Below are 24452 nucleotides of genomic sequence, written 5' to 3'. Positions count from 1 at the left end.
TTCATTGTATCTACTTCAAATAATCTATTTTTTAAATCCTTCTTATAACATAGGCTGGAATATAGCAAGTTGACCACATGATAAAGTAAATTCTGCAGTAAGTTGATTTTTATACCAAACAAAAATACAGGGACACTCAGAACAGTGTGTTAAGTCTAACAGTGCATATTACCTATTGCTGTTTGAAAGCTGCAAGTTGCAAGATGATCAAACACTGGTAATGTCAACAGAATGCTCTTCAAATACTTAATCATTTAATGTTATTAAAATAATTTCTTATTTGCATACAGAATTTCATATAGCATATTATTTACAAAAGAGCTCAATGTCATATAAAATTGTTTACATTCATTATAGGAACTTATTATTCTCGCTGAACAACATGAAATCAAACCTCTTCCTGGAACACAAACCATTTCTTAGACAAAGTTCAATAACCCGAATATTTATTGTCTTTTATTCCCCACTGATTTTTACTGTCAGCTCTTATAACCTCCTGCCAAGGAAAGAGAAACAACTACCTTTGCTTCTGCCTTACAATTCAAACTGTTCTTGTCTCATGGCTGATAAAAGATCAGCGCTGGCATGAACACTGTTAAACATTACTGCCTTTTAAATATGTGTAAAATTCTATTGTGCACATCACCAAAATTACCAGAATGTTTGTTACTCTGTTACTGGGGTTCCATACCTGGTCTCTTCAACTTTCAATTGTTGCCATTTCAGGCTTGGATATGTTTATGATTAAGCTCACAAGGATATATGAATTGTTGGAAAACAGAAAAATTTGAATGTAGCAGAATTTGCACGGAATTTGCCCTCTTTGAGCATTAATTTTGGCAAGGATGGGTGAATGACATTTTTAGTAAAATGAACGTTTTTCATCTCTTATTACTCAACCTTGATGTTACACAAGCCCCCTGGAATTACAAACATGAAATCAGTGGGTATTACTGAAGTAACAGAACTTAGATATTTCAAGTTTGAAAATTATCTTCTCTCCAAAATAAATTTAGAAGTATATTTGCCATACAAGAATTATGGCATTAATAGTGATAGACCTCAAATTTTCACATTTTTGTACTGTCCTGAAGACAAAGTACAGTTCATGTAAATATAAGGCTCATAAAAAACTTGAGGGAGGCAGTATTTCTGTCTACGAAGTTTATGTAGAGAGATCATGAACTAAATTATATTCATGAAACTCGGGAAAAACAGAATGCTACAAGTTCTCTTTAAGAGCTGACAGAATGAACACAAATGTTTCTATCTGCTATGGGAACTGGACTAAGCACTCAACAAGTCTGCTGAATAAACACATGGCATGTACATGTATATGGCAAGTGTAACAGGATTTATCTGCTCCCAAAATGCCAATGCAAAAGAGAGTCACCTTTTCTGAATTACAAGTTTTAAATGAACAGCTACTTCAGACATTAGCAGAATACATCAGTAGTATCAGTGTGCTGATGTTCATGAATTTGAATGCTCATGAAACTCGTATTAGTAGTGGGTCACTTCCCTTAAGTTCATCGATATCCACTCGTACTCAAAGTGTTTTCACTGTTTTTACTGTTCAGTGAACAGAAACTGAAAACATCCACTAATGATACCAGAGTAAAGACAGCCTTTGCTGGTGTGCTGTTAGGTATCAGAATACGTTCTAAAACCAGTATTTGAAATTAAGATGGACAGGCTTATATGCAGTCCTTATCTCACTACAAATCCAAATCAGAGAAGTAAAACTACCAGCCTATGTGTGTGTGGAACAAAATACAGTTATTTGAAGAGTAATTTCTTGAAGTCTCACATGAGGATGCCAATTAAAAAAACCTGGTTTTTTAGCCAAAGCGTCCACAACTGTGTTCTGTCACATCTACATTAATGTGTGTTAGAAGTATACTGTAAAAGTAACAAAATTCCATTTTTCACTATCACCCAGCAACTGTGTTCCCTGGCTGTAATTTGCAAATTACTTGAGGCCAAATTTAAAGTCTGTCAAGCATTTTCTGTTATCCCTTTTTTTCAGCATAGAAGAAAATAAAGTCTGACTCTATCTATGGAGGTGGATGTGCTGAATAACATTATTCCTCTGTTCCAGAAAATTTCCTAGGTCTGAGAACAAGATCTTTGATAGAGGTAGTGATTTCCTGAAGCTCTTTTCGAATGCTTTCTGCTCCTTCCTCCTCTTCCATGTTATCTTTGGTGTCACTGTCTCCGTGTTCATTTTTCTTAGTCTGGCTGGTCAATTGTTTCACCACTAATCCGTGGTATTTGACTATCAGCGAATACTGATCCTGAGGGCAAAAAATGAGAACAAACCCAGGGGATGTCAATGTTGCAGAAAAGGTAGACAGACCTATAATTAAAAATGTAATTTTCTAAAAAGCATTCTCCCATTCTTGGGCATACAGAAATATATTTCTAACCAAGTACTTGACAACCTGAATTTTGAGAGACATTCAAAGAGGCAAAAAACTGAAAGTGCATCCAAGTGCTGCAAAAACAGGACAATAAACCACTGAAGCATGAAAGCAATGCAGTTAGTAAGCATCACCAGTTTCAGCAGTATAAAATTCAGAATTTCAATCTATTTGCTCTTTAAGAGGTACATCTTTAAAACTGGATTAGAAAAGTTTAAAAAGCAACCATGCTCTAGCTCAGAGGAAAGACGGCAAAATGTTCAGGTGTAAGAACTGTAATATTCCCCAAGACAGACCTCTCTCTATGTTCAAGTCAGAGGACTAAAAACAGAATGATTTTTAATTTTATAAAAAAGTTTTTGATTACAGATCCCTGAAGAGATTGATCTGCAATACAGTACAGATAAGAGGAACTGTATATTCTGCACAAAAAGTAATGTTTAGGCATGAAATCAAATGATGTCAGGTTTATGCAGCAAAAATAGTGTAAGGCACAACTTTCATGTTCTGTCATAGAAAAAAGGTAATTTCCCCTTAAAAAGCTAGAAAAGAATACCTCTGGGATCTTGCCACTTAGGAAATTAATGATCTGTGGTACTGATCTTCCTGGTGCATGAAGCATGCAGTGAGTTGAAAACTGAAATAACAATACTGATGTCAGGTGCAGAACAAGGGCTGGATCTTCTGTGACTTTGAGCTGTTCAATCAGAGCTTGCCTATGCTGAAACAGGACTTGCCTAAGGAACAAGAATATATTAAACAAAAATATGATTCTATGCTTTATCATATAGTAGTTGATCACACATGCTAAAACTTATTTAACATCAATTAATTTTAATTTTTTCCTCTGACCATTTACGTGGAATTCCAAAATGCTAATTGAAATAAAACCAAAAAAACCTATCACTGGTATAGCTCAGATTTTCCAAGATCCCTAGGCAATTTATACACTATATCACAGAAAGTAGTGAGCCAACAAAATTAGCTAAATGTGAATTCTCCTCTTCTCCTTCTCCCATGGATTTAGAACTGCTTGATTTTCTATTTTTCAGTTAAGCAGTTTGGAAAGAAGGACTGCCTCTTACACATTGAGTATGACTGCTCCCATACTAACCATCCAGCATTTGTGCAGCAATATAGCCATATTTCATAGAATAAATAAAATTAACGTACCTTTCCTTCTTTTTGTCTCCTTTTTTCACCATAACACCACAAATATCCACTGCAGAATCAAGGCATGAAAGAAAATCTTCTATACTCTATTAAAAATAATATAAATGTTTATTCTCTGTTTGCAGATTATAAAAAAATTTAACTACTGTTCACCATTAATCACACAAAAGATGACTGTGAATACATTTGAAATAAACTACAGAAGAAAAGAGAAATTAACGTGTATTTAGTAGAAATTACCTTTGCTCATCTTACAACGGTTCATATACTTAAACACTAACCCAAACTGTAATTCATTAGTCTTGGAAATAAAATTAAAAATGAATATATGTTCTACAACTATTTACAGATATATTTTTTATTAAGAAACACCTCTGTACGGCCTTTTGCATGAAAGAATAACTCTTCTTGTGCCTACACTGCCATAATCTGAACGGTTGGGCTTTTTTTAAATATCCATAATTTTACTAGTTAAGAAATAAATGGGAGAACAAGCAAGAACTCTGGGAACAAAATACAAATCAACCACTTCAGACTGGAGATTCTCACTTTTCACTCTTCTCACCTGACCATGAAAGGCACACTGAATTCCCTATGGCAGCAAGGAGCCAAAAGTGACTATCAGAATCAAAATGTAAGATCATCTTTTAATCTCTGAACATTCACAGATACAAAAACACACTTTCTTTTGCTGCCTTACACAAATACAAAAGATTGTTCTGCCTTCAACCTCCACAGCAGCATGATTATGTACTAAACTATGTGTGTCAGCTATTTATTAGCATTCTATCAGCAAAACAGAAAATTTGAACTTGTTTTTTACCTTGCCATTCAGAGAAGTATGCAGTTTAGTTAAAGGACCTTTGGTATCTTCTGGTAGTTTACCTAAAATCTTGATTCTGCCCTGTATGGGACAAAAATGGAAATCATCTGTAATATTAATAATCTTTTTAGATGTTGGCATATTTCAAGTGAAGCAATTACTTATTGAAAAAATATCACTGATCTACTTGAGACTGTTAGAAAGGAGCTCTTATTTCTGTACCTCACTTGTGATTGCAGAGTAATTTTCTGTTGTCATCATTGACTCAGATGCCAAGAAGTTGAAAACCAAATTTGTAATGTCTGTACACAGAGTCTTCAACAGGTGTTTGGCAAGGTTAGTCTGAGTATCATCTGTTAAAACAAATAAGTGATTGAAGTAACTTACTATAGTTATCTGATTCCAATGATGTTATCACAGCACCTTCCTACCTGTGGACTCTATCAACCATGAGCAGAATGAGAAAGTTATCTGGATACACAAAGATAACACCCCTCATTTACTGTGACATTCTTATGGAACATTGTTCAGTGAGCTTTCAGGTCTGTAAGAACATTTTAATGCATTGCTAGTATTTCAAAGATGTATCTGTATAAGCAGTAAACAACCCTGTACAATCCTCTTGAAACACTGCTATTGATCAAGTCAAGAGCATACAAAGGAAAATTCTGCAGGACAAGCAGTGACTTTAAGATGGAAATACTGGAATTTGGAAAAAAAAAAAAAGAGGCTACAGAATACAAGTCCAAGAACAATGGGAAATAATTCTATATATTCCAAAATACAGGAATATCAGGTCATTTTGCTAGTGTTTCCTTCTGCTAGATTTCCACGGGTAATTTACTGGGCAAAAGCTGAATACAGCAGAGAATCTTGGAAATGTCTACGGTATTTTCCTAATGCTAACTTTTCTGTCACACCTTACAGAGTAACCCCCTGCAAAACAGATCTGACAGACTATCCTGAAGCAGCAGCTCCTTTCAGTATCAAATCTATGAGGTTTAAACAGCAGCTTCTTAGAATTAGGTGGTATTCAATTTTTTCATTAGTAACACAGCTGACAGAATAAAATGAGCCTAATAATTTTCCTTTTTTTTCTTCACTGTCTAGGTTTTCCTTTTTAAACTCTTACTCCTGTCTGACCTTTAATGTAGATTCTGGAATAAATTTAACATCCTTGAAGGAGCATATTCATTTTTCAAAGTATGTATTTTTTACCTGTGAAATGCTTTGCTCCCTTTTCAAATAACCGAATGTTGTTGTACAGGTTTGAGAATTCCTCCTGCAAGTCCTTCATAGCCTGTCTTCTGTTGGTTCCAGAGGAAGATGTTGAAGATGTAAAAACGGAACGCACAACCTCTTGGTAAGTTTTTGTCAAAGGTCTTAGAACAGGAAAGAAGAAAGGAGAAAACACTAAGCAAAGTGTGAAACTGTACAAGGTTTTCCCAAATATATCAGCAACAAAAGAAATTACCTCAATATGTAGTAAATGAATGAATGCTACAGAATGGTGAGATAAACAAAAAGCCAATTACGAAAACAGAAAAAAAACTCATGAGGAAAATATTGATTAAAATATACTTAATGATTAAAATATACTTAATGGCAGATGTTCTAATGTTATAGTATATATGGTAGTATATATGGCCAAGGTCTTCACAATCCTCAATGAGAAAAATGTGAAAGATAAAAGGATTTCCAGAAGCAATGCTATTCACAAACTTTCAGGGGCCTCTGAACAAATTTCTAAAGACACAGTTACTATGGCACTCCAGGTTATTCAAGCTTGGCTGTTACAGTCTTATGTTCCTTTTGCTCTGAACATACATATCCACATTTCCTCTGGTATGGAACATATTTTAAAAGAAGTTATTAATCTTTGCATACTCAGTTTGCTGACATAACTTACTGCCTAGCTCTCAGGGATACCAGTGGAGACAGATGCCAGGAAACATGAACATATACCAAAGGCTGTCCAGAAGATGGTACAGGTGAAACCCCAGCATGGATCAGTGTAAGGGGGTGGAAGTACACTCATGAAGCTGAAAATGAGCTTGCAGGACCATGTACTGCTAAGCAGAAGCACATTCCTGTGTCAGCACAGCTTTCTAATACATCAGATGTGTAACAAGGAGCTGTACAGAAAGAGAATAGTGTGGTTCATTTCTATCAACAAGGCCCTGTTTTCTAAGCAAGAAAAAAGACTGAAGTGCAGATTCATCTGAAGTGAATCACAAATTTTCTAACTCCAGCTGAATTATTGAAATTACCTTCTTAGATGTTCAGCAATTTCTGTAATAAGCTCTTCAGGGCAATCCTGCATGCGGGTCCTTAAAACATCCTCAATTTCCTCTTGTGACATGAAAGAGAACTCCAGCTTCTTATTCCTACCTGTAGTGGCCATAAACAACACTCATTGAGAAAACATTCCATTTAGTATTGCTACAATTACTCCATGGCATGAGGCACTGGAAAGCCTCAAAGTCCAAACACCATGCTTATCAACAATAGAAAAACTGGGATGATTATACATAACAGCTGAATTTTACACATACGAAAAACTGACAACATTTTTCTTTTAATCACTTAGAAGTTTCTGTAGGAGACAACTGAAATAGTGTATGAGGATAGGCATTTTTGGTGACACTTTTTTTCTGCTGGGCCCATTACTTTAGAAACCATAATGTCACCAAGACCAAATAAAGTGCCAAAACTGAATTGAGCGTTCCTACTTGAAGGATTTCACAACACTCTTGTTTTTATGTTTTTAAACTCCATTTAGTAAGATACACAATCATGTAACAGTGTCCTAAACTTAAAGGTACAGTATAAAATCTGAAACATGATAAATTAAACCAGACAAGGTGTTCCAGTAATAAAAGCAACTTACATGCATACAATTTAGAGCATCTTTATTTTGGTTCTGCACAAAACATGAACTTATCCCGGGTGTTGTAGAATTTTTGCATATAAGAATGAGATCAGAATGATGACAGAGAACCAGAAAAGGACATGTTCCAGATGCAACTTAAAACAGGCTTATTGTGCACATAAGTATGGAGATCAATGATGTTCCCTGTTGTGCCACAGCAGTAGCGAACATACAAGGTTTATAAACAAGTGAAAAGGGAGGTTAAATCAGGTTTTAAAAAGGATCTTGTTTACATTTGAATGGTTTCACCTGAGTTTTCCTTGAGATCGTGGTTCAAGCTATTTATTATAATCCAGCAATACAAGCAGCAGTAAGGGCAGAACAGAAAGCCTAGACCAAAAATCAAAAGTGACTGAACATTGTTTTACTTAGTAACTGAGTAGTCCTGAAAAATAATTCCATTTAAATGTGAATTACAGTACTCAGTGAGAACAGTATCAAACAAAATTACTACACTGTATTTCACATATCAAATACCATGTTTCAAAGTATTTTTCAGTCAGTATTTAAAGTCTCAATCCTACATATAAAGTAGAAGCACACATTTCTGATTCTCCAGCAAACAGAAGAAAGAACATGATTGCTTCATTTGCAACCACTGTTTGCTCTAAATCTAACAATGATGGCTTTTACTTAGCAAGCCTTTCATGTTCCTTTTAATAGTGAAGGAAGAGAAACAGGCACCAATAAGGAGGGCTATTAAAACTATCAAAACATTAGTTTTGACTGTATATTCTTTTATTACTATATTTTATGTATTTTTTTAATAAAAAGTATGTTATATACTTTTATTTCTATGAAGAAAAAAACTGTTTGATTGCTATGATTTGTTAATTTAGGCCATTCATTTATCATACACTATGCAGAGTGTTAGAAAATCAAGTGATAACATTCATGCCAAAATCTACAGCATTTCCTACATAAAATTAAAGAATGAATATAAAACGGTATTATTGTATTATTTCCTTGACTTAAATTACTCTTTTAAAAGACTACGTTATACCATTCAGTGAACATGTAATGTCCATTTCATTTAAATAGCAAAACCAGATCCATAGAAACAATTTTAACTACGTAGTGTTCTCATCTTCTTGACATTTCAGCTGACCCTATCTAAACAGTGGGGGAAGAACAGACACGTAGGAAAAAAAGCAACTAGTAAAACCATGTTGAACAGATATGAATAAAATAAAATAAATAAAATAAAACGACAAACCTGTGGCAGTCCCTTGTGACTCTTCATCGCTGTCAGCATCCTTTCTTCCTTTCTTCTTGGTTTTCTTGATCTTTATCTCTCTGGCATTCCCACCACCACCTCCTCTCACGCTTCCACTGCCCTCTGGTGGGGAATTACTTGCTTAGTACACAGGAAAGTTGTAGCACTTAAAAAGTTTATGATACCACGGTAATTTATCTATGCTACTTGTTAATGCTGGATTGAAAACCACCACCTGATTCTAAACACAACCTAGAACGTATAATTCAGAATCGTAAGGCCATAAGTTTCATTCTTAAGAAAAAAAGCAACTGAAGCAAAGCTTTGTTTAAGCCAATGTCATTAATAAACACAAACATCAAATGCACATATAATAAAAAAAAAGAAAAAAAAAAGAGCAGTATCTTGCTTCAGCTAAAAACAGATGAGATACCAGGGTCCATAATGTAATGGGGGAATCTCTGTCGGCTGAAAACAGCATCTCAGTAAGCATTTAGCATGAGCATTTATAACTGAATTTATAAAAACTATGTTAGATAATGTAACTTGGTTAATTTTCTGAGAAGGAATCCTACACTATAAGCATTTACCCAAAATATTACTGGAAGCACACATTCAATTAACTAGAGCACTCAATCTTTTTCGACATTTCCTAGATGACTACAGAGTAATGGGATGTTCCAGCTCTGACACACATAACAGATTACTTTGTTCAGAGGTCCTGCAATCAATGTATGCAACTGCAGACAGAATCTCAACTTGCTATACAGTCCCTCTCCACAAGGCAAGCTGTTCTGCTCTTTCTTCCCTTTTTCACAGCCTCTTCTGTTATTTTTTCACTTGGAAGAAATGTAAACTCCATGGTGCCAGACATATACACTATGCCTTGAGAAAGTGGGTGTTTTTTCCAATTAAATATGGCCCAAAGTTTCAAGTGACCACATTATGTAACTACTATTTTTTAAGAAAAGGAAACACAAAGACATGGTGCTCTTACTTAAAAAGCTAACTGCATCTGTTACATACCATAGATGGATTTTTAAGCATCACTTTGCAGGAACAGCCAAAAAAAAATAGTGCTTTTCACAAACTCATTTGAAATGTGACTGCATTACAGTAATTACATTACATAAAACTGTTGGGGTGTTTTTAGGTAATGCACATAACAGTCCATAATAATACATTTCAGGCTAGTGCTTGCTGATGGTGCTGCCTGTTAGCTGTGGGTATGAATTTGTCTAGACATGTAGTACAGGCTCAGTAGAGTCTCACTCCTCAGAGGGCTGGAAACCAAAATCATTCTATTATGACAGTTCAATTAAAGATCCAAGCTTCTCTACCTTAGGTATGGCCCAGAAAAATCTGCCATCTCTTGTGGCAAGAATAAGTTTAATTTCCATGTCAACTCATGTCTTTTTTTAAGAGTAGAATGTTCTATTTTGCAGATGAGTATAGTCAATCAAGCCAGATGCATCAGTGCTCTAATTCTCTTACTTTCAGTAGCACACTAACACTCTGCAAGTGAGTTCAACATAGATTGCTCAGCTGTGTTGCAGCAGCACAAGAATCACATTAAGTTTTTGGGACTGACAGTCTTCAGACTGAATACTGGTTTAAAAATCAGAAAGATTTCAAAGGGTTAAACCCACATGTATTTATTCTTCCTTCAACTGAAGTCTATTCCAAGCAGTCACCACACAAATGGAGTAAGGTTTGGGATGAATTTAATCCAGAATATACCTCAAAGTAAACTGTCTTAATCTCCAAGTAACTGTTACATGTGCAAAACCAGAAAATTCCATGGCATGGTTTTGTCAGAAAAGATGACAAGTATTCTTAAAAAAAAAAAAATTCCAAAACTCATGCTCAATTTAGACTAAGTTATTTTGGAATTAACATCCAAAGACTAATAATAAGAAACATATTAATTTTCCTGGACCCCTGAAAAATGGAGACTAAAACTTTATCTATACCGTGTAATAAAACATGGTACAGAGGTCCCTGAGCTAATACTGGTTTCATTCAGTCTTATGTGATCATATTGTATAAAATAATACATGAACACAAGATTCCTTCCTTGTAAAAACAGTTACCTTGTGTCGAATGAACTCAAGAGTCCTTGATAGTACTACCTTTGCTTTTCTAAGTCAGAAATTAGTTCTCATGGGCATAGCTGACAAGTATGCATATCCACAGTATAACAGTAAGCAGTTGGATTATTTATTGAATATCTTAAACAACAGACTGGAAGCATTTAATGGACTAAAAAATATACTAACTTTATATTTGAGTATTTCAAAGATGAAACAAGTTTGTTTTGATTTTTTTTTTGCTTAAGCTGAATATTGATATCTTACCTGCTGCTTTCTTTCTTCTTTCATCCTTTTTGTCTTTTTTATTAGTGTATGAGTTCTCTAAACAAGAAGCCTGTTTTAAATCTTCTTCAGTGATTAAATTAACAGGGTTGTTTTTAATTTCCTAAAATGAAGAACATGCACATCATAGCAAAAAGATGCAGCAATGGAAGAAACATTTAAGCCAGCTGGCCATTTTCAAGTACATGAATCAAACATCATGTTTTCCAAGTGCAACACATGAGACTGGACTTCCTGAGTGCACCAGAATATAAATTACACCCATTAAACACAGAAACCTGTTGTTCATTTATCTTACTTCTTCTCTGGTTGTATTTCAGGTGAGACATACAGAAATTGTAACAGTGACTGGAAAGTCCCATGAGCTTTACTCCCAACACTCAACATGCACTGCATCTTGACCAGTAAAAAACCTTCTGTACCTTTTCTGCTTTCTGTTGCATCAGATCAGAGAAGAGGTCAGCACAGCTGCTTAGAAATTTCTCACTGACTGCAATGGTGTCATTGAAGACTAAACCTGAAGAGCTTTTGTTTAAAGATCTCATCACTTGCTGTAGCAAAATCCCAACATCTTCTACTGACAATGAGCTGGGCAGAAGAGTCTAGGGTAAAGAAAATTAAAATACAACAGCCTTTTAAGTCGATAAACAGAATACACAGGCTTTTGACACCTACTAATTATTTACAAAGCACTGCACTTTTCAAACTAAGCTACTAATTTAAGAGTATACACTATTTTAAATCTTCTAACATGGCAAATCCATATCGCTCTAGAAATATGTGTTACCTCCAGGCAAATGCATGGCAACTTCTTCAAAATGAAGCTCAACAGTTACAAAGCAACACCAAACACAGAACAGCAGCAGCACTTAGGAGCAACAAAGGTAGTGCTGTAAGGCCCAAAATTAGGACAGGACAAAGTAGCTAAGATCCCTCTGCTCATCAAACGTGTTTCAAGCATTTAGTTTAGACATCTTCGCAAAAAAAAAAAAAAAAAAAAGCCCAACAGAAATATATTGCTCTCTAGCTGAGCACTAGTTTTGAAATGAAAGTTAGTCTCACGTATCTATAAACTGAATGCCAATATGTCCTTCCCCTGTTTTTGTTCAGATCAAATAAAAGGCAAATAATGCCCTTTTACTTGTCATTTTAATTAGACTGAAATTTCTTCTTTGACAACATAGAATTTCATAACACATATATGTAGTTTCAATAAAGTATCATTTGACACAAAAATAAGAAAAAATAAATAAATCCAAGAGCAATTGAAAGGATTCCTTACTGCTACATCTATCCAGTTTCCAGAGCTGATGGCTTCCTCCACAGAGGCTTCAACTTGATCCACAATTTCTTGACCAACACAAGCTGCTCTCAGAAATAAGAGTTGTGCGGACTTGTATCTTTTTTTAATGTAGCCTGCTGGGTCAGGGATGCCAAGTCTATACAATGCATCAAATTCTATAAAATAATTAGATGTCTGTTAAAATTTAGTTCCTTCATATACAAGATCTTATGGGACAACTTTATTTTGAAAGAAGGAAACAAAGAATTAAACGTATTTTTTATACGAGTCAATGCAGCCTTAAGCTAATGCTGACCTAAAACTTAGTTCAGTACAAGCTACATCTAAATGTTGTTAATAAAAGTATGCAGATTACATCATGGATGTGACTTTGATCTGAATTTAGAATTTTTTTTTTTCAGATTCTCATACTATTAAGTTTATACTTTGGAAAGATATGACTGCAAATATTCTAATATATAATGAACAATATTTACAATACATACAGTGTCCAAGTGTTTTGTTTTCAACTATTTAGCAATTTATATTTAAGATGTGGGGAAAACATTCAAAGACTGACAGACATTCCATCAGTCAGCAGTATTACAGAAACACTTCATACTATCATTTTAAGTTATGGTTATGTTATGGTTAAGTAATGGTTAAGTTATGGTAAACCTTTTAAATCTGCAAGAATAACTGCTACTTAGGGCCTGACTATTTGAGACCATAAGGGGACATTCCTCTCCTTATTCAGATCCACATTTTCCCACAGTTTGTGGTGTTTAAAAACACCATCATCTAGCATCATTCAGCTTGAAGTTAGATATAATTGTCTGGATTCTAATCAGGACCCTAGTGCTATTCACTCCAGTTCTACAAAGATTATTTTGGAAAAAAATTCTTCCTGAGTGCTGCATGTTTGAACTGTTAGCAGCCAAACTTCGGTTGCAATCTGGACACCTGGCCTGAAACTCCAGCCATGATGACCTGAAAAGTCTACAATGAGCAGGCTAATCAATGTCTTCAGAGCAGTAATAAAAACAGCATTTGTAATTGTTTGTGAGAAATAGTTACTGTTTAGCAGTACGGTACCCTCTGCTGAAATACAATTCATCATGAAAAATAACACACATCATTATGAGCAAGATGGTCTTTTAGCAAAGGAGTTTCAGCCACTGCATTGATTTCCACTTCTCCTAGTGAGGCTTCACCCTAAGCACTAGCTATATTAAGGTAAGACCAATTACCCACAACAGTTTTAGAAAGCTATTTTATCTGTAAGAATATAGATTAATTACCTAAGTAACCATTCTGCTTGAAAAAGGAATCCACCCATTTGTTCTGTGTTCTGGAATAGATGTCTGGAACAAACACAGCCTTATCCTGTCTCCCACCAACCACGGTGCCTTTTATACGACCAGCATTAACAAGTTCTTCTAGCAAAGCTACAAGAAGAAAATAAATGAAGAGATGTTTCCTAAGTTAGTATATCCATTAATCAAAAGATAGTAATTATTTCCCCTGGTTTGTTTTTTCTTTCTTTCCACCAATTAGTTTGTGCTTGTTCTAGTGAAATATTGCCAAGCTCTATCAATTATTTTTAACACTTATGAGAATTTCTTCACAAAAGCTCTGGAAATCAGACAACATTTCTAAAGAGTGAGCCACAATGGTAGGATTAAAACGTTTTTTATTGAGTATATACCTGGGCACTTTTAGCTTTTAATTCAAAAAACTCAGACAAAGAAGAATCTTTCTCTGGCCAGAAGAGTAAAATATACTAGCAATTTATTAGTAATTTTTCTTTGAATTCCCTGCTTGCATGTTAACCAAAATGGAAAAAAAAAAAATCTGAACACAGAAAATTACATGAAAAGTCATTACCTAAACTGCATAACACAGTTGCCAATAATAACCTCTTGAGAATATACAAATACTGCTAACAAAAACATATTGGTAACTGGTAGTACTGAAGTACTAAGCACTTCTCAATGCTAAATAGGATTTTTAAAATTCCATTTAAGTTGCATAGGAATATCTGATTTGCCTCCTATGATCTGCTTCTGCCTTTTTGTAATACAAGAGAGATATTTAAAAAAATCAGTGTCATCAACTGCTAACTCTGCTAATTTCCAGAGCTTAGCCAGATGGCTTTTTTTAATAGTCAGTTTATGTTAATTTCTATTTCATTAAAAGATGTGTTTTGCTCTGGAACAAAACATTAAATGAAATCACATGGCAAGGCTTCTTCCTCATTAAATAGCAGCAGCAATCAACACTTCAACATGCTTAGTACAGCACGCAGAGGTTTAGCTCACTTATGCAGGAAAGTTTACCTGAAAGCCCAGTTCCAGAAGAAACAGTGCATAGCAAATCATGATAGTTTTTGTCAGATATGCCCATAGTGTAGATGCGCTTCTATAAGGTAGCGGCTATTGAACACAACTGCCACTAGCAAAGCTGAACAATACTTACACTGAAAAAATGCAGCAGAAAGAGGAACTGATTTAAACAAGACATAGCTTTATGCAATTTAAGACAAGAGCCAGAAATCATGTTCTGCCATGGTTCAGTTACATCAAATAAAATGGAACTTTTAAGACCAATTCTGGAAATAAAATTAGTTTTTTATACTTCCTAATATTTTAGTTGCCCTAGAAAACAGAGTGAAGGTGTCTATTCCACTTAAGCAATTGTCAGATAATACAGAATGGTTCTCTATTTGCAATTTCAACTTTTTATTCAAAGTTTTTAGGAAAAAGAATTAAGACTTTCCTAGAACTCCGCAAAATTGGTTAAAAAATCTATTCATGAAGGAAAAGAAAAAATATGTTCTTTATGGAAAGAAGATGTCAGAAGAAAAGAAGTCAAATGAAGACATCAATTAAATCCTGTATTTTATCAAGTGCCAGTTCTAAAACTCCAGGGTACAGGAGGTGCTCTCAGTGATTTCACAGACCATTGCTACGATTACGTCTAGACAGACATTTATTTTTAAAGGTGACCAAGTAGTTTGTAGTGACCTGTTAGGTCTCCATCAAAGTTTGACAAAGATGGTAAGTGCCCCTCTATGTCAGTCCTACATCAGTAACATAATGCCCAGAAAAGAATAACATCTGTGATTGCATTATGCTTTGTAATTAGTGTCTTAACCTGAAGAGTTTCTCATTTCTAAAACTATTTTTTATCGTAACTTTTTTTTCAACTTTATTCATTAAGATGAATATAGCAGCACACCTACGTGAAAGAACCAAAGAATAATATTTATCCTGTCTAAACCCAAGTATTGATTAAATAATTAGCTGTTTTTAAATAATACAAATATTACACTGAACTTCCATTTTTATTCCGGAAGAGACAGAAAACTGATGAAGACCACTTTTAAACACATTAATAACAGAGACAGACATAAAAAGCTAAAAAGTAACATCATTAAAAGGTATTTTTCACATTTCCTACATTTGTGAAATAGAAATGGTATCTCAGCAAATGGACACAATAAAATCTGTCAGCGAATAAAAAGATAAAAAGCTCTTTGAAACTTAGAAACTGCAGAGGTAATGAAAGAAAGTAAGAAAAACTAAAGAAAAGGATGAACAAACTCACTAAGAAAACCCCATGGAAGTACTAGAAGTACGTATTGTGATGCTCACTGATGTCAGGAAAATACCAGAACTTCAATACCAATAAACACTGTACATGATCAAAACCTGACGATGTACTTGAAGGACTTTTCTGAAATAGACTGTAACCAAATATTGAAATTTGCTGGGTATTGAGACATTATAATAATGCAATTTCACAGATTTTCCCTTTATCTATGAAAACTTGGATGGCACATTTTAAATTGATCATGTGGAAGTAGACTGTTTATATGATTTTAAGTGCTAGGATTTTAATTTTTAATGAATAAGCTTGTGGTGGAGAACAACAGGATAAGCAGAGAGATACTACAGTGTACCTAAAGTGAGCAATGCTCTGAAGGCTAAAAGACCTAATCAAGAGACGCATTAAGGTTCACAAGAAGAGATAGAAAACTATTAAAGGATTTTAAAAGATCAGGAGCACAGAAGACTAATGATGCTTGAAGCAGCATTTTTGAGAGGGCACACGAAGTAACAAACAAGTAGAGCCTAAAGATTTCAGCAGCTGAATAAGGAATCTTTATGCATTTCTACTTAGAAAACGAACTGTGGAAAATAAAAGCAAACAGTTTAAGGATATGTTTTATCTCTCAGCATATAAAGTCATTTAACTAAGAGTACAACAAAAGCTTAGCCTCCATTATCACAGAAAAAAAGTCAGTAAATAAAATCCTGAGCAATTAATGCTATTTGGCTACATAAAATCTGTCCCCTTTTGTGTGCTTCACTGATAAAACTGCTAGTAGCTAAGGGCAAATAATGAAAAAGATGAATAAATAAGTACTGCACTTCTTGCATCATTCTGTCCCCAGAGGCATCTCATCAACAAATGTTTTCATTGCTTTGGATATAGAGAACATCCCTTTAGTTATGGATAGCACAAAGGGTTTAATACTTTCACACTAAAGAGAAACACATTGTTCTGTATTTCAGAATTAAGTCTATGTACTAAAAAGCTTCTTTAAAAATACAGTTTTAATAATGAAGAACAGATTTCCTAACAAACACACAAAATATTCTGAATGAAACTCACAGTAAAGTAAATGTTCTTGAAATCCATACCGAGTGATCAAGCTACTTACAGGTGTAGGCCTTGGGAAAAAAAGAAAAACAAAATATAAATTAATGATATGAAACTGATGTGGAGAATCCAGAAATAAGAGAGATGACCATAGCCTCAGGGTACTACACTGATGTTAAAAATAGCTTACAAGGTTTTAATTCTGAATTACTGTGAAGTAGTACCACAAAAGCTATGATAATTATTGTAAGGAAACATCTGCTTTGTTAAGTTTCCACTTCCTACAAAGTGACACAAAATTTTGATTTAATAAGAAAAACTTATCTATGATCATATGTAGTGACCACATCAATATGTAACTGACTAAGGAGCAGTGGAGTGACAAGAGGACAGATATTTTACAAAGTAACAAAAGAACTACAGAGTAGCATTTTCTTTAGCCAAAACACTAATATATGTTGTATAATGTATATTGTTATACTTCCCTTGTTTTTCAAAAGTGAGTTCCCATTTCTAAAAAGTGAGTCTAATGTAACTGAGAATTGGTTCCAGGAATTGAACGACACTTAATGGAATCTATCCATAGGTCCTTTTTCTTTTTCAATTACAAGTGAATCTGGACCATAAAGACCTATAGCAAAAATATTTTAATATGTGGTTGCAGGCATTGCAATTTACCGAGTAATCGCGGTGAAGAGCCCACGAATGCGTGCTCGATGGCGGGACACAAAGGCTTCTGTAAAAATCACCCCACGGTTTTCCTGGTCTAGCTGTCCATGAATAATTCTGCCCAAACGCCTGGATAATGCCTGTAAATAGAAGAATTGAGCTTTTCTAACCATGCCTTCTTCCATCAGATATATAAGTATCAAATGACAGAAAACAGAAGTATGGTTTGCAGATGCACCATGAAAACAAAGATTTAACCTTAGTATTAATTTTGCACTAAACGGTGACTTAAAGCCATGGATATTGCAAAGATAAAGAAAGAAGGTGGTCACAACCAATTCTGCATTTGCCAGGTTAGTGGCTTTCATCACCTGTAACAGGAAGTCTCCTGGAAGGTCGTATGCCTTGCAGAGTTCCGATATTGTCACCTGGCCAGTTTCCTGTAATTTATCATTTATTTCTTCTGCTAATTGATCCAGATAACTCCTTTAGGAAAAATGAGAAAAAGAAAAGACAACACGTTAAGTGTGACATTCAAAGTCAACCTCAAGATCACGTACTGAGTAACTAACCTCTTTTAATATACCTCTGTTATATCTTTGCAAAAATAAACTGAAAGTTATTTTAAATGAATAAAGCAGAACAGTGTAAGGGAAAATGTGTGTTTTTTTTAAAAAGTCTGCTAAGCAGGTAACTAGTATTAAGATGGGGCATTTATCTACTTGTATGAAAATTTCAAGCAAGAGAAAAAGGAAAACATTACGTTAATGAAAACTGGAAAACAGCTTAAGTAAGCAAGACAGGTCTTAACTATTTCAAGAGTGCCAGGTACTTCATATTCTTTGACAAGAACAGATCCTGAAGCTCAATCAATAAAAAGGACAACCCCATAAGAGTACTACTTCAGTGGTTGTTAGTGTGCTGGAAGCCACGAAATAACTAGCTCAAACATCTTAGGCTTGTGAATTAAAACAAGAGGTAGAAGGCAGACAGCAAAGCCAGAGAGCAAATGAGATCTGGCTGCTGTACACAAAGACACTGGGTAAGAAATGAAGCCTCTTAAACACAGGACATTGAACACAGCTGTTCAGTAGGGCCTTTACACCATGGATTGACTGGATGCTTTGCTGAGATAGGTCTCGCCTGCTAAGAGTAGCACTGATCACCACCAAGCAGCTCTAAGATCAGCCAAGAAAAATGTATTTCACTTCAGAAGCAACAAAGGTTGGACATTATTTTTAGTCTGCGTTTTAAAAAGTAAACATGGTATGAATGATACATATTGCTCCTGAAGGTACTCACTCATTTATAAGCTGTCCCAGTACAAGCTGAATACCTTTTTCAGATTTAACAATGTCATTAGCTCTGTTTTCAATGTGCAGAAGGTCCACATTTATTACCTAAAAAAAAAATCTCTTATTAGAACTTTAAATTGAAAATCATTCTCCAACACTGAGATATTAGTTACACGTTCCTATATCTTGAGGAAAGCTGCTCTGTGTTTTGGAATAAAGTAGCAATCCTTTAGAGAAAAGACCTCTCTTTGCAGCTGTTACAAGATTAAAAGAAATGTATATTATAAAAAAACATCAGAAAGCAGTAAGACAAAATATGAAACTGGCTTTCAGAAAGGTTTTCTGTTTCCAAGTAATTTTGCTCAAGCCTGAACTGAAAATTAGCCACAGAGGAGGGCTACTGCAGGACAAAGATTAGTGGAGACAAAGAATAATGAAGGAAGAGAGCAGATTTAAAGAAGCATGCAAAATTAATTACGCAGGCTCTTGCAGCTTTAAATTTAAATGGATAATATATTTATTTTCTGTCTGCCCTCCTTAGTTTACAAAGAAAGATTTCATAAACAAAAACTGTATATATCAGTAGTGATTTCAGAATTCCTAGATTATCACTAAGCAGAGAGGTTTCAATGAAGCAATAAATGGACAGATTAAGTAATTTGCAGTACCCTGACATGAGCTACCAGCTCTTCATAAAATTTGTTCTGTTTTAAAAAAATAACTTAGCTGGAGTATAACTAATGAACTCCATATTCACACTATACATGGTGAAGAAAACAAAGAAGTATAAAGTTTTTATTACTAAAGTTACCTGTTGCAAGTCAACAATGTTAACTCGACCTTCAAAGAAAGATAAAACACACTTTTAGTACACGAAACATACTTGAACAGATCTAGAATGAAATACAGATCATTGTGCACAAAATATTTAACTACTTCTTCTGTAGACCAATTAAACTAGTCCATGAGTGCCCAGAGATTGTTAAAACTTTCTACCTTTGCATGATGCTACTAACAAAAATCCACCAAATTTTAATTCAGTCCAAGCTGTTCCACTGGTATGATACACCACGGCAAAACACAAACTGAGGAAAACCTGTGGTAACAGTGAGAAAATGGCTAATCTGTATGGACATAATAAGTTCATTTCTCTAAACATATGACTCTGTGAAATTCACCCTTAAGAATAACTCAAAGTACAATACACTGCCTGCTCATTAAAGCCATTGACAAAAAGCTATCTCAACTTCCTTACTTGCTTCCTTATATATCTAAGTCATATCTTTCAATACAAGTGGCTCTTCACATTGGTAAAATAAAAGAACTTATCAATTGCAATTTACAAATGTTATTATTACTAATGGTGTGAGAGGAGAAGGACTTTGAAATCCCAAGCAAGACAAGGCCAAACATCTCGGCCAGATACTAACTGCATTAAAACGCCAAATTTCCTTCAAAAGGATTTTTATACAACTTTTATGTCAGAAATTCCGCATGGGTGAAAATAAACCAAATAGCCTATCTTGATATGCTTACCTAAAAGCCTGACACAGATCTGAAGTGAAAATAAAAGAGTAGTAGGTGAATTAATGTGTAGATGAAGCAAACTCACTTTTTCTGAAAGATTAAGGCTACTGAAAACTTTAAAAATCTTCCTGTAGCCTTCAAAGTTAACTTTCAAATCCAAAGGAAGAAGGAAAATGCCACACTTACCACCAGAAACATGGAGCTCATCGCGGATCTCCTTACTAATCTGTGCTGGAGTGACATACTCCTTGCCATCAAGTGTGTGCACTACTTCCAGCTGCTTTTCTGCAATCAGCTTTGTGACAATTTCTATACAGTTCCGTTCTGACAACCTAGCAGAAGCAGGAGTCAGCAGTTATTCTAAGCAAGTACTTGCTAAAATTATCTTTAAAGTTTCAAACACACTAAACACGAGGAGTACAATGAAGATTGCTTCCAGTTCTTTGTGAACATACTTTTTCAGACTAAGAAATTAATGTCTGTATCCTGCTTATCACCCCCAAATCATCCATATGGTTTGATTTGAGCGGGTCATCTCTCCAAAGCTTTTACTCTCCTCCTGAACAGCTTTCAGCCCTGTCAGCTGTGAGAACGCACCTGCTGGTGAATTTAGGAACGCCTGTAATTAAAGAATTCGTATCTATGACACTTCTGTGCGCTTTTATTTTACTTTTGCGCATTCTGGATTCATTTTTCTTTAACAAAAACAAGTTCTGGGCAACAGCCTCAACTACACAGGCAGATAGAAGGGAGAAACAGAGCACTGGAGCCGTGACGATTTTGAGCAACTCGAACTTAGCTGTGACCACACACTCAGTCGCTTCCCTGGGCCTGTCCGTGCCCTGGGGTCCCAGAAGGTACGCGGGGCTCCAGCAGTGACACAGGGAACGGCAGAGGGGCCGTGCCAGGCCGGGCCCCGCGGGGCGCCCGGACCGGGGGCCGCGGGGGAAGGGGACAGCCGGCGCGGGGAAGGGGCGCGGCGGCGGTGTCGGCGCCACCCGGCTCACCTGTGGGCTACCTCGGCGAACTGCGCCCGCTGGAAATCGGCCGCCAGCCGCCGGATCTCCTCCCAGGCCGCCGCCATCGCGCAGAGACACGTCAGCCGCGGCCCGGCGGCGGCGAGCAGCGAGAGGGGCCGGCCTCCGCCCGCAGCGCCGCCCCGCGGCACGGAGGCGCCTCTGCGCGGGCCGGGTCATTAAAAACAAACGGAGCAAAAGGCACCCACGGGAAAAGGAACAAAAAGCGATTTCCGGAGTCGGGGCTGGCTCCAGCAGCGGGGTCCCGGCGGGGCGGGCGCGGCGGCAGCAGCACTGCTGTGCTGCCCGCGGCGGCCCGAGAGCGGCCGCTCCGTTCGGAGCTATGGCAGCGGACCCTGGGCTGTGAGCCCGGCTCGCAGCGCTAGGAGCTGCCACTACCGAAACCTGAAATGAAATTTAGACCGCGAGTTGGGTCTGAGGTCACTAGTGTCGCCACTTAGCGGGATCGCTGTTAGGCAGCGAGGGGCAAGCTGAATTTATTTAGCTGTCAGACCAGAGGTGAGCTGCACAGACCTAAAGGCCTTTTGGGCGCTTATCTGGAGCTGACTCGGCTGTGGCAATGGCAGAGAGCACCGCACAGGGAGGGAGTGCCCCCGCCGCGGGCCGAGCAGGAGGAGCCTCAGCCACCAGTGCCCGGCACCTCCCAGGCCGGACAGCAGCAGGACACAGTGCCCGGCACCTTCCAGGCCGGACAGCAGCCGGACACAGTGCCCGGCACCTCCCAGGCCGGACGGCAGCCGGACACAGTGCCCGGCACCTCCCAGGCCGGACAGCAGCAGGACACAGTGCCCGGCACCTCCCAGGCCGGACGGCAGCGGGACACTGCCAGCTGCCTAGCACCGGGAATGGGGTTTGTGCTGCTGAGGCTCTGTCCTTTTATAGTGGGATAAGTATGTGGCTTCCCTTTGAGATAAAAAATGAAGGGCAGGATTCATTTTGCTTGGGCAACTGAGGTTTGCTGTTAAGGGCTGGTCTTGGAGCCTTTGCCGGCAGCGAGACAGGGTCCCCAAAGAGCAGCTCTTCCTAAAACACAGCTCTAAACCAAGCTCACTAATTGCAGCAGGGAGGTGTCTGTGCTCCTCCGCAGGCAAAGAAGACAGCCAGGGACATTGCTTAGCCACGCCCTTGATTTAGGCATATTTCTGTGAATGAATAGTGTAGTGGAAGAATAGGGAAAAAATGTGATAGCAATTTTGGGGACAGTATTTATGAAGATTATATCGAAATAGGCTACCATAGGGGACAACAGGAAAAAGAACTAGGGACTTAGAACTGTATGCCTCCTACCTAATCTTAAATGGGTTTGAAGTCCTTTTGTTATATGTATACTCTACCAGGCAATAGAGAATCCCTTTCAGCTAAAATCTGAATCACTGGACTGGCCAAACTGAGTGTTGTAGTTAAGATTCCAAAGTGATGTATAATGGCTGGACCTTCACTTGTCTGTGTATGACTTGAGTTCAAGCCACAGTTCCCAGATTTTTGGAAATAGTAATCCGTAAATAGAACTGGGTTATTGTGGGGGGGACATTGTTTTTATTGTTTTTTTGTTTTTTTTTTTTTTTTTTTTTTTTTTTAATTTATTCAGCCCAGAGGTATGTTCTACCAGCATACAAAGAAGGAGCAGATGAACCATAAATAAGCAACTGTTACAAGCCTTTGATATTTCCAAATTGCAGGTTCTGTTTTGAGTCCACAATAAAAAAAAAATTTATAAGGACCCTTTTCTTTTGAGATGTATGTACACATGCACGACAGATGCATTAATATTTTCTATACCTAATTGCTATTCAAGTAGCAATTCAGACGTATTTTTATGTAGAAATCCATTTTCTTTAGACAGCCTTTAAGTTAAATCTTTTAAAAATAGCGTAACTGATTCATTTTACTGTACTTGCACAAACCTCTTGCAGTTAGCTGAGCTCTAATGTTATTAGCATCTCTTTTGTGCATGGGTATGATGCTGAAAAATGAAGTTGATACCATTTATTTTTCTGCAGTTCTTCTGAGTTAACTGATTCCAAAATTATTACAATAGCAGAAATGTTTTTGTTTCATTGATGCAGGTATATAAAATAAGTATGAAAGGTTTTGTAGCTATAATGAGGGCGAAAGTTTAAATAGACTTTTACATAGCTATTATAATATGGATTGATGGCTATATTCCATTGACATAAAGTAAATAATTTCTTATGAAAGCCATGCACAGTATTGCATTGATTCACTCTAGGAATATCAATTACCCTGTCTTAATTGGGACAGTAAAAGCAAATTATAAGGTTCTTACTCCTGTCAAAATGAATCAATGCTGTCTGTATGACATAAAGTACGTTATGAAGGTTGGTATTCTAGTATTCATGTAGTAACATAATAGTAATATAGCAGGTATTTTTAGGAGCATGTCGAAAATACATAGAAAAAATGAGTAATGCAAAATAAAGAACAAAGTTTCAAAAAAAAAAATTTTGCTTCGCATAAAAAATGAGTTGGAGGAATTCTGATATGCACAGTATATTTTTCTTTCCCTCAGAAGGAGCAGGGCCACACCTCGTAATGGAACCTTACCTGATATTTGCAGGGAAATTGGATTGTGTGCAGTCTGTGTTTTTGATACAGAGAATTTATGAAGACAAAGACAGTAAATAGCAGTGTAACCACTGCTTTGACGAGAAATTAGAAATTATGCAGGTGGAAATGAATAAATAATTGTGTGATAGGATGTCTGAAAATGATTTGTAAACTGAATGAAATGTATTATAAATTAGAAGTGTTTTAAATGGTTCTTTCCTTCTGCATATGTCATTATATTATCTTCATAACTTGCTGGACATATTTTCCTACCAAACAGGTGAGTTTGTGAATTTGGATGGTTTAGCTGTCATTTTTTGCTTGTTAATGTGTTTACTTTGATTTTAGCAATCAAAAAGGTTATTTCTCATCTCATTTGTTTTTTATTTTTCTTGTATAAAAAATATTAGTAACAGTTTTGATGTGGTGACTCATAAGGATGTTTCTGATAAGGGAACAGGTGC

The 24452-nt window shown here is 36.4% G+C and overlaps 1 protein-coding gene across 1 annotated transcript; it reads right to left on the bottom strand.

Moving 5' to 3' along the window:
- Positions 1-232: 232 nt before the first annotated feature.
- Positions 233-21477, bottom strand: UFL1 (UFM1 specific ligase 1). Its single transcript, XM_084202243.1, has 19 exons — positions 21391-21477; positions 20570-20715; positions 19668-19696; positions 18864-18961; positions 17933-18047; positions 17571-17701; positions 16905-16963; positions 13526-13672; positions 12225-12400; positions 11365-11544; positions 10925-11045; positions 8568-8690; positions 6690-6810; positions 5638-5801; positions 4642-4772; positions 4420-4500; positions 3597-3682; positions 2980-3160; positions 233-2297 (listed from the first exon to the last, which is right to left on the bottom strand). Exons 1-19 carry the CDS (start codon positions 21465-21467, stop codon positions 2085-2087), a joined length of 2379 nt encoding a protein of 792 aa, XP_084058369.1. The 5' UTR covers positions 21468-21477; the 3' UTR covers positions 233-2084.
- Positions 21478-24452: the final 2975 nt, after the last annotated feature.

This window comes from Fringilla coelebs (assembly GCF_963513975.1).
Source record: "Fringilla coelebs genome assembly, chromosome: 3".
Lineage (NCBI taxonomy): Eukaryota > Metazoa > Chordata > Aves > Passeriformes > Fringillidae > Fringilla > Fringilla coelebs.
The sequence above is the reverse complement of the archived record's forward strand: the minus strand, read 5'-3'. Positions and strand labels throughout refer to the sequence as shown.

Excerpts from the sequence above, each read along its gene's own strand:
- UFL1 (XM_084202243.1), bottom strand. The coding sequence starts at position 21,467 with ATGGCGGCGGCCTGGGAGGAGATCCGGCGGCTGGCGGCCGATTTCCAG. Across the intron at positions 18,048-18,863 it reads CTGGGACAGCTTATAAATGA|GAGTTATCTGGATCAATTAG; the intron begins GTGAGTACCTTC and ends TTTTTCCTAAAG. Across the intron at positions 13,673-16,904 it reads TCAAGAACATTTACTTTACT|CTTTGCTAGAAGAACTTGTT; the intron begins GTGAGTTTCATT and ends TTCTTCTTGTAG.